General features: G+C 43.2%; 1 protein-coding gene across 14 annotated transcripts in view; it reads right to left on the bottom strand.

Annotated features, from left to right (window-relative positions):
* KIAA1217 (KIAA1217 ortholog) overlaps positions 1-14,325 on the bottom strand; it is a 248,783-nt gene that overhangs the window by 5,742 nt on the left and 228,716 nt on the right. For all 14 annotated transcript variants that reach the window (XM_068934551.1, XM_009673633.2, XM_009673631.2 and 11 more), the window contains 5 exons: positions 13,314-13,803; positions 12,429-12,609; positions 6,436-6,590; positions 5,665-5,811; positions 2,417-2,536 (listed from right to left, as the gene is read on the bottom strand). In XM_068934551.1, coding sequence (XP_068790652.1) covers positions 2,417-2,536; positions 5,665-5,811; positions 6,436-6,590; positions 12,429-12,609; positions 13,314-13,803 — 1,093 coding nt within the window. The remainder of the gene's footprint in view (positions 1-2,416; positions 2,537-5,664; positions 5,812-6,435; positions 6,591-12,428; positions 12,610-13,313; positions 13,804-14,325) is intronic.

Genomic DNA, 14,325 nt, shown 5'->3' on the forward strand with positions numbered 1-14,325 from the left:
GCCTGACTGCGAACATATCGGCAGGACAAATTATATTTACACTAGCAACAACACGTGCCAAGTGTCAGGCAGGAGAGTCAGTCTCTCACTGCTGAGATGGACAAGTGACAGCACAGTAATCCAGAGCTTAGTAACTCATGTACTCCCAGTGCCCACAGGGGTTCCTTAGGTGCAGTTTCTACAACTCTTGTGATATTCTCTTATGTACTATGTGAGTACTTTATCCAGAAAATTTTCACACACTATGAAAAGTAGCGTAGAACAGTCTACACACAGTAGAAAAGGTCTACAGATCATCTCTACTGAAGATGAGCCTTATTAGCAGTAACAAGGCTAGGCAGCTGCTCCAAGGATAAGGCCTCGTATTTCCAAATATCTAGGAGCTATCACGCAAACCAAGCACAGTCAGAGTGGCATCAGTGCTCAGGCCAACATGAGCTGCACTTCATACTGATAGCTGGTAGCAGAACAAAACACCGGGGCTCCTGCTCACATCAGGCCCAGATTGCTTAAATAAGTGCCTTCCCTTCCCACTCCATGCTAGCACTCCCACAATTTAGCCAGTCCATTTAATGGCACTTGTTGCCCTACATACCCTGACTCAGTGACTCACTCCCCATGTCGCTATCTTTTTTTTTTTTTAAGCAAGTAATACGTCCTGCTCCAAGCATCAGTGCAACATCTTAAGGTATCTTTGTACAATATGCCTCATTTTATGAATGCTGCCTTTCTATTAAAAAAAAAAAAGTAATATTCATTTCCTCTATGAGTTTTTCATCACCTTAAGGCTCCTTATTATCTAAAGCCAATAACCCACACTGTCATGTCAGATGACAAAACAGAGCTCATCAACTCAATTTCCTGGAGTCTGTGTTACTCCGATAAATAGCAGTTTGTAACAATTAATAGGCAGCACTTCTCAAAGAAACATTTATGCTATGGCATATGTAGTATCTTCAGGGGTGACCCAGGTTTTGGTGTGACAGCACTATTTTTGAAATCTGATGCCAGTAGCAGCCAGGATTAATACAGATCTGGTCACTTTTTTTTTTTTTTTTTTTGCTTCAAAACACTGTCACCCACTGCACAACAATGCCATTTCTTTCTTTCTCTTTTTTTCTTTTTTTCCCCCCCTTTAATAATCCACATGAACTTGCATCCTCACCCAGTCAGGTGTTCTCAGCTTTGGACCAGACCTGCCATCTGGGCAGCTCCAAGCCCTTGCATACAATGCGCTGTCCTGACTGAAACAGCTTTGTAGAAGAATTTGTGGAAGGACTCTGATAACATATCAGGCATCTCCACTTAGGTGTCACAGTGTGTTTTACAATGGTATTGCCCTATGCAGATATAGCTCATCATGGTTATGGTAGCTGGGTTCTCCTCTGCCCTGGGTACCTAGGGAAGGTCATTTTTCCTCTCCCTCTGCCTTAGTTTCTGTTAAATGAGGCTAACATGCAACTTCTCCTATAAGGTACCTATGCTGTATTTCCAGTTTGCAAACATGAAAAGAAAAAAATGGCCCACAAAGTTGAAATGCTGTGCCAAAGAGCTGTTTTCTCTCCCACCATATCCCCACTTCATTGCAAATTGGCATTTGGCTGACAGACAAGCTGTCATGCCTGCATGACCACCCCCTAAAACCAGCAACGGTTCCATTCATTATTTTTAGACTCTGACATAAAAAAGAGGCCGGCAAAGGCAGAAATATTTGCCCTATTGTTCATCCTGCACATTCACTGCCACTAAGACAAATTAACTCAAATGGCAACTCCAGTTTAGATACAGTTGTGAAATTCTGCCCTGAGCTGGCTATGGTCCCAGACATGAAACGCTCCACGTAAATCCCATGACCGAAATGTGAATCTTGGACCCAGCTTTCAGGAAGAGGGCCACTTTGGACCCTCCACCTTGACTTTATCTTCCCGTAAACTGAAGGTGATTTCTGAATATCTATCTAATAACTATTTCTGGAACAAACAAATGAAACAAAAATTCTCCACAGTGGCACTTCAGACTGAGAGGAACTACTAATTTGCCTCATGGAAAGGACAAGGCTTAGGAAGGATGCTTCCCGGTCCATTGCCATGATAGCAATGAAAGGATTGTTTGAGAGGTGAGAGCCTCTCTGAGAAGGAAACGGATGGATCCTTCTCTAACTTTGATTTCATGTAATCTTAAAACTTTGTACAATCCTTGTATAAGCATTACGGATTATTAGACATATCCTGTACACTGATATAATGCTCCATCTGAGCATTTCTGACCTATACTGGGAGAAAAGAAAGAAAACCACTGAGCAGCAGTGGAGGGGAGGGGATAGAGAAAACAGGATAGGAGATATTAGATTAGTTTTGAAGCAAGGAAAGAAGGTTATGCCAGATCGGGTGGCACGTTTGCAAGCGCCACTTGTTACCTTCTTTTCCTTGTGGTGCATTAAAGTCCCAGGCCTTATGTCTTTAACCTGTGTATCGTTTCTGGACTGTTCAGCATGACTGTTTGAGTTTACATCCACAAAAGAGCACTTCTGGAAAGCCTAGGAAATAAATACTGCAAGTTATCAGGAGGCCAGGTAGCTTTTACACAGAAACCTCTGGAGATGACCAACTACAAATACAGCATTTGTTTTTAACATTCACAGCTCAACCATATTATTTACAACCTCACAAAATAATGGAGGTTTTAAACTATCAACCAAGAAAAACGGGGTACCTCCAATCTGCCACGACTGCTCTGCAGCTCACCGCTTCGACCTCAATGTGTCCTTCAGGGAGATGAGCTTGATTTCTTTTTATAGATGGGGAAATTGAGGCACGCAGAGGTGCTGCAAGTTATCCAAACTTAACTAGGAAATCCACAGCAGCTCTGGCAAATTTTGGACTCACGACAGACCCAGCAGCCAACTGATTCTCTCAAAATCCCCGTTAAACATAATTTGGCCTGATCATACATCAGTTAATGACTGAACTTAAGATTTCATATTTTTAAATAAACAAATCTCAGCTCCATTCTTTGTGAGTCTTAGCAGTGGTTTTCTGTTTGCTTGGATGGGACAAGCACAGTTGAAATATATTTTTCTTTCCTAGCTGTTCTCATCTGCAAATGGTCTATATGTTGCCTGCAGGAAGGTGAGGAGGAGGTGAGAGCAGCAGGTCTTAAGCATTCAGTAAAAGAGAAGAGGGTGTATAATACCCCTTCTCACCCTTGCTGTCTACTCAGCTCCCACACTCATCCAGTCTCATGGTACATTGTGCAAGAACTACGTAACTCCCCTTCTCCCCACACAAATTCTGTTATTCAAATGTTTGACTTGGAGACATATGTCTTTACTGCAGCCTGCACCCATGCTCCAGATGGTGACAGTCACCTCCAGGTTCCTCCTGCTCTGGAAACAGCCCAGTGCATGGGCTAGGGACCGCTGAACTCCAGGTCATGGCAGAGCTTTGCAACTTTTTATCCTGCTTGCCTGCTTCCCTCTGTTTTCCTTGGGTTTCTCTGTCTGACTGGTTCCCAGGTCCAGGGGAACAGAGCCATCATTGCCATGACTGTGCGTTGCTCCAAGTGTGTGTCAGTCGGATTTCTGCTGGCCAATACTGGCACTCTCTGTCATCAGTGAGCTACACAGGCAGGGAGCTCTGCCAGCCAAGAGGTGAGGGAGTCATGCTTACAGGAGTCAGACATACCACCACACACAAGAAGATGATATTGGTGTATCAGCTTTTAGGAAACTTATTTAATTGCTGGCAACTCTCATGAAATTAATAGCCCTAATTACAGGGCTACTGATAGATAGCCCTGTAACTGATAGATTACAGGGCTACATTGATATTACATTGATAGATTAAAGTCAGACCCTTCTTTAAATATTGTACTTCCTGTATCTGTTACATGTGTATTAAAAAACTGAGAAGTAATAATAATTCAAAAATCCATTGCAAAAATCGGCATATGGATTTTCTGCTAGTTTTTCACCACATTCTATTCATATATATGTTTATAAGCCAGAGCATGTAAAACCACAGGGGACTGTGAGAACAAGCAGTCCCAGTCCTCCTACAATAGAGGGTACAGACTTTGCCCAGACTTTTACCCCTCTGTGAGGCCAGCAATGTGTTTCTGAGATAAGCATACCATCCACAAAGGCATCCTCAAAGTCCTTCAGATTTTAAGTGATGAAGAATCCACTATTTCCCTTGGTATTTTGTTTGTTTATCACCTTTGCTCTGAAATATCTGTACCAGTTTCTAAAAATGGTTTGCCTTGCTTGAGCTTCAGCAGTTGATTTTTATTATGCCTTTGTCTGCTAGATTAAAAAGGCATTTAGCACTTCCCATGAAGTTATGATTACCTGCACAATGCAATGCCACGATTACTTTCACAGTATAATCAAGTCACTTCTGGACCTTCATGTTGTTAACAACCTTTGTAAACGGGGCACGCATGGACACCCAGACATGGGTGCAGCAGACCAGGGCTGATTACACCAACTCTGAACACAGAAATAAAATCACTCCCTGTTCTCACATCTACACCCATAGGACACATTAACTTTGCGGCAACAGCACTGACCTCGTGGTTAACCTCATACTGCAGCTCCTGCCCCTTTCACAGGCATGCCATTGTGGTCTGGCCTATATTTGTTGCTCTTCAAAGGGGTTTTACATTTCAATGATTTCAAATGTACTATGATGGTTAAGTGATTACTATCATCTCCCTGCTCTTATCATTCACTAGTTTTAAGATTTGAGCTGATTTAAGCAGTAAGGATTTTACACGGACTTCTAGGCCATTGATAAAAATACAAAGTGGCACAGACCTGTGGCTGATCCCTCTGGGACCTGACTGTGAACACCTGCATCAGTGACAACACTTTCAGAGCCAGACAGTCCTCAGTCCTCTCGTATTTCTTCTGGTATGCTCTATGGTGCCAAATTTTAACCAGAATATGGCATGATATTTTTCTAATGCCTTACAGAAATGCTTATAGGTATACAATTTCCTTTAAGCAGTCTGATCTGTTATGTGACCAGAATGTTGTTTCCCTTGACAGATCTATTTTCCATCATGTTGCGTTGACTAGCACAACCGTATTTGTCTATCTTCAGCTCTTCATCAGTTGGGATATTTGGTTTTTACTGCAGTGTCATCGCCTGCACTGCTGAGCAAAGACCAGGCACGAAAGCATGACTTCTACGCCACTGACAGAGCAATATATCAGTTACACAATGGAAAACGTTTCAATATTCAAGCACTCCAGGAAACATGAAAACTGGGCCATGGCACAGGGCAGGGGAGCACAGCTCCCCAGGAAAGCCTCCCTAGTCTCTGCTTCCACCATTAATAGCAGCGATATGCTCCTAGCACCGCATTGGCCTGGCACTAAGTGAGAAACGCGAGGCCAGGAGTGACCACACCAAATACAAATTTCACTGCAGTCCCATCTGCGTGTGTGCCTGGAAGGATTCGCCTACAGCAACCCCAGCATCCTCGAGCACTCTCTTAGCTCCAGGCTTCTTAAAAAATTGGATGGGTTTTACATAATGTAGCACCATCCAATGTAACAAAGGGGGACCAGGCAAGACTGGCAGGCCTACTTTCCGTCATGTTCTGAGCTAGAAGTGATATTGGGCAGAGGTACCACCACACACAAGCTGAAGCGCATACCTGTAGTTCTGCCATTATTTTATCTCCTTCTTCTTCATCTTCGTCTTTTGCAGCTGATGCTGCAGCAAGCCCTGTGCTCTGAGACAAAGCCTGATCCTCCTTAGGGGCTTTGGACTGCACTACTTGGCCAGTGTCTTCACTGCATTCCTAGAAGTGGATGAGAAAGCCCAGACAGTTAATACAGCCAAGCCCTCCCTGATACAAAGCAAACACAGTAAATTTAACACTAGCACAATTCACCTGTTGCAAGGTCCCTCTCCTTGTAATGCTATGATCTACAAGACTGCTATTTCATCAGTCCAAAAGAAACTAATATTGCTGATGTGGTGGCATACGCATACAACACAGAGCTTCCTAACCTGGAGTCCCCTCCCCTTCTTGCAGGGAGCAGAACAGATGGAGAAAAGTCGTCCAAAGAAACTCATTTACAACATTTCTGTGAAAACTCTCTCAAGTCTGAGCTGATCTTCCCCATCTGTATAAGGCGTGCTTTTTTTACTTTTTAATCTTCTTACTGCACTGGATGAAAGCAGCTTGTGACTTGCCTTCTGCATTGTTAGGAGATCAGTGAGGCAAGGATAAGATTCCTGTAAATAGAACTGATGATTAAACCTGACTGGCTCTTTTGCCCACAGAGCAGCATTTCCTGGTAAGTGCTTTCAGTAGCTCTCCAGGACATAGCTCTGTCTCAACTTATTCTGTGGTTTATAGATAAGCCCAAGTCTGGGAATTTACCAGCAGTCTGACTGCTTATAGTCTGAATCATCAAACCTTGACAGCAGCTGCCTCTTTCCTGACTGCATAGATGACATCTCCTGATCTTGTTGTGGTTAGTCCGGACCCTGGCAGGTAACTGCGCCGCGGGGGCGGAGGTGGTGGGGACTTGGTCAGCTTGTCGTTCTCCTGTTCTGCATCCTGAACATCTTCTGCAAGGGAACAGAAGCAACACAAAGTCAGCACCGGTAAAGGTAAAGGAGGGAAAAAAGAGTTTGCACCTCTCCCTCAAGTGGGAAAGAAAAACAATATTGTCTTCAAAGGTCCTGCTGCTCAAGTATGTTATCATCAGCAACACATTTGGCATTCAAGTGGAACCGCCTCAAACAAAAGCAAGCAGCTCTGCGTTTCCACAGAGGAGTCAGGTCACGTCACCTAAGAATTTGCTGTGAAACCCCTGCCTCCCACGTCACTGTGCCTGGGATTTCAATCCTGGGTGTGCAAGCGTGAGATGCCTGGTTACAGACAGTGGCCCTGTACCCTTCTTTGAAAACATGGCCATCAATGTGAATACTAGCAAGAGCCAAACCTGGAGGCTTCTCACCATGCTCAGCAACTCTGAAGCAACCAGCACGTGTTCCTACTCTGCCCAGGAGACACTGCTGGCAAGCGGCTAAGAGAAGATCTGAAGAGCAACCCTGCAGTTCAGCAAAACCACCTATGTCCAGACAAGGGCTGAAAGGGAAGAGGGAAACGCTGCTCTGTTATAGCTGCCTCCCCAGTTCACCAAGTCCTCTCACTGCTGGGCAGGGCAGGGCAGGGCAGGGCAGGGCAGGGAGCACCTGGGGCAATTGCACTTGCTCCTCTTCAAAGCCAGCATTCGCTCTTGCTTTACTTACTATCAGCTGCTCCAGGAATTCACAATTTTGCCTTTGAATTACAACATAATGGCTTTATATACAGTTTCCTAACCCACGGTGATTCAAATACCAAATCCAGTAGCAGAGTCAGGCCTTGCTTTTTGAAGGGAGTTTTCCAAGAGAAGACCAGTTGCTCAGATCGGTATTCCCCCTCTGCCCACAACTGCTTGCCCACGCAGTTGCCACCTCCTCTTCCCCATCACCAGCCTATATTTTTTCCAGAAGCAGCACTATTCTGCTCAGGGCTGAAACACTGACTTGTCCCTATGTGTTTCTCATTACAGACTAAGCGTCATGCATGGCAACAGCCACTCTCTTCACACTTCTCTTTACACTGTTTGTTTTTAAGAGTGAGTGAATAATCCTCCTGCAGCTATTCAGAGTGTTACATAAACAGCTGCAATAAATACAACCCAAAATTAAAAAACTTTTGCTTTCAGGATTACCCAGCTGTTTAGGGTTAAGAGGGAGTATTCCCTCTGGACAAGCTATTACATAACTGTCCACATCTGGGGCTGTGACCATCTCCTCCGTGTGCTGTACAGCCACTGCCCGAAAACAGCACCAGGACTGGACACAGCCCTTGTCTGACCCAACCTCATCTTCATTCCCTTGTTAGCTCAAATGTTCTTCAAAGCTGCTTAAGCTTAAAGAAATGCTCCGTTGTATCACATCCCGTCCTGGTTATCCGACACTTGCAGGATTGCAATAGGAAAGGATTTCCAGATACACCTTACATTAGACCACGTCTTTTGTCAATGCACACCACTAAGTTTTTTGTGATGCCAGATGCACTTCTACCAGGGCAAGGTAAGATTTGCTCTTATCTGCTGCTAGAAAATCAAACTCATGCTCTCAGACGGTGTTTAGCAGGCTATGATGTGGGGCTTGTGCGAATCCCTGCTCTTTTAAAGGTCTGTTACCATAAAACTCATGGCAACTCTGACCACAAGAACACAAAAGTTTTCCTTGCGCTCAGGAAGAACAAGGCTGGACAGGTTACAGGGACAGCACAAAGAGAGAACAATTTCTACCATCTCTCCCATATTTGTGAGAGAACCATCCATCTCCATCTTCAAAATGGAAAATAAAAAAGGAGAAACATAGGCAATAGAAATCATCAGGGAGCGTGGCAAGTGCACAGGCTATGGAAGGCAAATCCCACCCTCACCCCCACTAGCTGGCGTCTTTGAGGAGAGGCTGTAATGGGCTTTGCTCAGAGTAAATGCCACAAGACTCAGCAAAACATAACACTTTAGAGCTGGGTTTCCTTTTTTCTCTGTTGAACAATTTTATTTCCCCAGTCCAAAAGGATTGTTGGGGAGGAACTTTTGGAGGAAAACCTCCGAGGGAAAGACTTTGCTCCAATAACGTCTTCCTTGGCTGAGTTCTTCTAGCATGCTTAAAGAGTAAGGACCAAACAGAAAAGTACAATTCACTGGGTCTGAGCCTGGTCATGCATCAAACATGCTACCTTACAAAACCTTCTTTGGTGCCAAAGGGCTCAGTGCTTATGTAAATAAGATGGAAGTCTTCCATATGAGATGCTAAAATCGCCAGCCCTTCTACTGAACTGAACCGTTCTCCACCAGGTACAGCCAGACTAAAATCCATTCTCCCAGCCAGGGGTCTTTATACTTGCACCAAAAAAAAAATCCAACACGCCTTAAAAAAATCGTAAATAATAATGGCTGCCTTGAGGCAGCCTTTGTATTCAAATAAGCAAATTGTCTTTAGTGGAAGCTACTGGTAACTCGCCACTTGCAAAAATCAGGACATTATCACATGCAAAGGCACAAAGGGAGATGAAGGAACCCAATTTCTAGCCAATGTTTTAAGGACATTCCGCATATTTTTCACTGAACAATCTTGATAACAAAGGTGAGCTGGAGTCAGGACAAGAAAGAAGTATTTATAGAGTCATCTGCAAAATTGTATAAAGTGTGTAATTTAACTTTGTTTTGTGTTTCTCAGAGAAAAAAAAAAAAGATTATTAATCAGACGCTGTACGGAAACCAACTAAGACAATGCATTCTGGCAATGTAATCTATCTGGGTTCTGTAGCAGAGCCAGCAAAGGACTCCGCAAACTTATTGCCAAAATGTCTTATGTATTATACTACTAGGGTAGGTGGTCTCTCTTTCCATATGTTGCTCAGTTTTCTAGTCTACAACAAAGACTGTAGTGTGTTGAAATTTTCTTCTTGAGCTGTAGAAGAGTTGGGTGGCATGTGAGATATTTAATCGAGTATTAAGGAAAAGCTCTGTTGTTCTCTTAACTTATTTATGCGACTACTACAGGATTCATTATGCAGAACAGAAGGCAAATGTCTCAGTCTCAACAAATTTCCCCTTAAATCTACTGGCAGTACACTGTGCAAAATCGTATTCTGGAAATGGATTAGTTAACTATATATGTGAACTACAAAGTTCTTTTCTATTATTGTGTTCAGCACTAAGATGTTGTCACAGCTCACTGCACCCATCTGGTATTTATTTTCACTGACTTTTTCTATTCATGCTGCACATTATCCATGTTAAATTTGTTAATAGCCAGTAACCTCACTGAACAGTGCCAGAACTGTAAAATTATTTTGCAAGGTTCAACAGAATTTATATTAAACCTGTATGTCAATAAACATCCAAGCGGCAATAACTTGTCAGTGCTAAAGACGTGCCGAGAACAAAATGCTGGATATGAAAATACTCCTCCCAGATGCTCTACAAGTTTGTGTAAACAAGCCATAGGGCATCATTTTGCAGTTAAATAAAACGCTCATGTCCCACATCTTGAGTGGGGCCTGCAGCTGAGGTCTCCACAGGTCCAGAAGGATGTGCTGGACCTACAGAGGGCAACTAAAGTGATCCAGGGGATAGAGCAGGTGCCATGAAGGGGAAACTAGAAAGGCTGCAACACCACAACTTGGAGATGGGTAGGCTGAAGCCCCCAGGATACAATCAAGGTTTATCCACTGCCTTCATGATTTTATATAGGGAATGCAGGGCTGGTATTTGGCAAATTGCAAATATTAGAACTAGGGGGTGCCCACTAGAGCTGGCTGGAGATCGGTTTAAAACAAATCAAGGAAAGCATTCCTTCATGCAGTGGGGAGTGAGCTTCTGGACCTGGCTGCCACAGGAGGCTGGGCAAGCAAATGGTATTAGTAGGTTCAAAATGGCACTAGAGAATGGACAACAGGGCCAAAATAGATATGAAAAGCAACAGGCTGGGAGAGTCCTTCTAACATCGCATATCCAACAGCTGGGGATGTTGGGGAGTGCTAACAGATAGCAGAAACTGGCCAGGTTTCTGTGCTCCCTTAAAGAGCATCTCCCATTGCCTCTGTCAGAGACAGGCCGCTAAGATGGCTGGACCATTGCTCTGACCAAATAGGGCACTTCTCATGTTTTTATATTCTTAAATATCTGGGTAAGAATTTTGCCAGTGACTCATGTCTAGTTAATGAGGTAAATCCAAGGTTTGGATGCGACAGCTTCCTTTCCCCTTTAACTTTGAAGAAGTTCATACTTGGATTTGAATGTTAAATTGTGAAAAAATAGGGCTGGAAGGAAACCTCATCATCCTGCTGCCATGAAACACACTCAGTTCTACCTATAGCATTCTTGATCATTGTTGGTGTCACTCATTTTCTCCAATGATGGGGACCTTACATACTCCTCAGGCAGCCTCTTCAACGCTTCACTTTCCTTACTATTAGGAAGTTTCCCCTACTACTTAACCTGAATCTTCCTGGTTGCAGTTTAAAATTTCTTCTTGTCCTTATCCTTTTTAACCAGATATTTATGTACTTAAAAACTGTTTGCCTTGTCCTTCCTCAGCCTTCTCTTCTTCATGCCAAACAAAACCAACTCTTTTTTTTTTTTCCTCCAGAGATCATGTTTTCTACAGCTCTGGTCGTTATCACGGCTGTCCTCTTGACTCCATCCAGTCTGTTCAGTTTTCCTTAAAGTTAAGTTTTAGGATTTCTAAATCAGAGCTCATCAGTGCTGAGCAGAACAGATTACTTCATGTATCCTGTAGATATTCCTGTTCAATCATCCCATTACAACGTTTGCCTTTTTTTGCTACAGGGTCACATTCTGACCATACTGAACTTGAAACTCAGTACATCTACAGCAAATGGCAGGCAGTCAGAATCCTTACCGCAAAACTCATTCCTACATAGCTACCCACTCCCGCAAGAAAACTGTGGTTGTGCAGAATCACAGATCTTTTGTGGACCTCTGAGGGTCTCATCCAAAGCATTGGTTGTATCTGTAGTTTACAGATTATGAAATTAGCAAGGACCAGAAAGATCAAATAATCTCACTTCCCACTTAACGTGAGTTCAAGTATTTATCCAAGCAACTCTTGCATCATGCCCAGAGCTTGTACCTCAGCAGCCTTTTGGGAAGCAACTTAACGTTGCTTAAAGGTTTGAAGTGGCAGAGAATCTAGCATGTTCATAATTAAAGTTGTTTCGGTGATTAGTTACCCTGAATGTTAAAATTTGACACCTGATTTTTAATTTGGCTTTTTCCAGCTTCAGCTTCCAACTTGTGGGACTCGTTGGGACTTGTTTTCTGAAGCTGAAAGGACTCCTACCCTCAGAAACCTCAGGCATGTCTTGATCTTCCTTTGATAATCTGTACCTCTGTAAAACATTTTTAAGTTTTGAATGGTAAAATCATTCATCTTGTGCTCAACTTCTTTGTGGTTCTTTTCAGAGCTCTCTGTAATGCTAAACTTTTAAGTGCAAAACTGGGACATAGTACACCAGTTATAGATACAGTGTAGTATATAGATACTCCCATCTCTGCCAAAAGCAAGGTGTATTCTTGCTCTCCTCCTCTCGAGATATGTTTCTCTCCAGAGAACAAACTCACTCTCTTGGTTCCAGCACCCAGGATTCATGTTCATCTGGTTACCCACCGTGCCACCTGCAATATCAGCGCTTTTGAGATGCAATCCTGTAAGCAGGACCTGCCCTCTTTCTCAGAGATGTTCTCACAGGTAGGATCAAGAACATAGAAATCTAAAATGAAATCATTTTATTAAGTAGAAAAAGTAAGTTCTCTTTTGCCGACAGGCAACTCCTTACCTTACACCATATACTACAGCAGAGCTTACCTGAGACTTCTAACTTTTCCACTGTGTCTCCTTTTGGCAGGGTGGTTGGCTGGGGAGGCATCTCCAGGTTAGGAATTGACTTCATTATATTAGCCTGGGCCTCTTCCAAGAGCTTCTCAAATTCCTTTCCATTATAGTGATCAAGGTTTTGTCTTTTCTCTTCCCATTTCCTTTCTGCTTTCTAGACGAAAACAGTAAAGCATCTGTTCATCTTTCTGATTTCACTTACTTTTAAAAATCCATGTATAAACTTTATGGGTCAATGTGAAGAGAATCTTTCAGTCCTAGTCAGCAACTAAAGGAAATATATTAACACTGAAATTGTATACTTATTCTGGCCTCCAAACAGCGCAATCATAAAACAAACTGACAGTGCCCGCTGCTCGCTAAAGGAACAAAGGCAAAATTTAAATCAGGGTCACTGCCTTAATATCTTGTGCTGATGATTAAAGTGCATGTCTGTAATAGGACATGAGAGTTCAGCTGTGTGATCTGTTGATAGCTCTGTGTGAAATCACTGAAACTTCTCCCTCTCTCATTTTTACCTCTACAAAATGAGGGACATGGAGAATTAATGAATGACTGAAATCGACCTGTGTAAGGGCTACCAAAGAACGATATGCTATTGTTTAAAAACAGACTATTTAAAAAAACTAAAAATTATTTCTTATATAAAGGTTATTCAAAAAACCCACAGTGACCTATTTTGGTTACATTTTATTATATTATCGCATCTAAAACCGGGGTACTTTCAGAAGCGCTTTGTGAAATTAGGGGCTAAGCATATAAATAACACTTTTGAAAAATCCCACCTTCCTTCTCAAGAGTGAGACTGGGAGCTCAGACCCAAAGAGAAGACAACCGGTTGAGGAGAACACATCATACCTCAATCGATACAGCTCGGTTTCTGGTACTCGCACTGTGAATTTCCTCGATGAAAAGGCTTTGCATGGTGGCACCATTGACAGAGACATGCGGCACCGGAGCGGCTTGCGTGAGCTGGACTCCTGCTGCCGGCTCCTGCAGGGTGGCTATGGGATGGCTGCTCACCGGCACACCTTCGTTGTGGCTGGCTGTGGAAGGAGAACCCTGGCTGTGGTTGACCAGGGCTGACGAGTGCTGGGACTGGTGGATGACAACGGGAGAGCTCTGCACGTGATGGACCGTCATGCTTGAGAAGGGGACAACTTCCGACTTGACCGATGACATTTGGGACTCTGCTGTGATTCCAGTGAGGTTTTGCTGTGTGTGTCCTTGGGCATGCTTGATCTCCTCCTGGTTTTTCAGCGCTTCAGCTGTGGTGGCCTTTTCCACAGTGGAGTACTGCACAGCTTGGGAGGGATCCACACCCCTCAGCAGTCCGTCTGTAACATGTCTGCCCAGCCAAATTGAACACAACAGCATGGCACATCGTTAGCACATGGATCAGTCACGAGCAATACTTAACAACAACGGTCCCTCCTCAAGCTTTTGCAAGGGAAAAATACCTACATCAGAAATGTCAAAATAGTATTTTTCTTCCTGATGCACTCAGTGGTGTGATTTTATAGCTTCCTCTCATGAGTCGGGGATTCAGATTTTTAAAGAGAACACTCTAATTAGGATGTTTTTGCCTTCTAAAATGTTTACAAAGCTTCAGAAATGTACTGGCACTTTTTGACCAACCAGTAAGTTAGGGTGGATTGATTTTAGAGGCAGAATGGAAATCAATTAAATTTATTTTTCCCCATAAAACCTAAATTAAAAAGGGACTCCTGGATTATCTGCCTGGAAATGGATAGTCATACAGAATCTGAGGCAGCAGTTTAGAAAGTTGCCAAAACAAAACACTCAAATGATGCTTCATGAAGGTCTGGTCTGTCAAAAGTTCAGGGCAGAATGAGCTGAGAATGTAAAG

This window comes from Struthio camelus, chromosome 2 (genome assembly GCF_040807025.1).
Source record: "Struthio camelus isolate bStrCam1 chromosome 2, bStrCam1.hap1, whole genome shotgun sequence".
Taxonomy (NCBI): domain Eukaryota; kingdom Metazoa; phylum Chordata; class Aves; order Struthioniformes; family Struthionidae; genus Struthio; species Struthio camelus.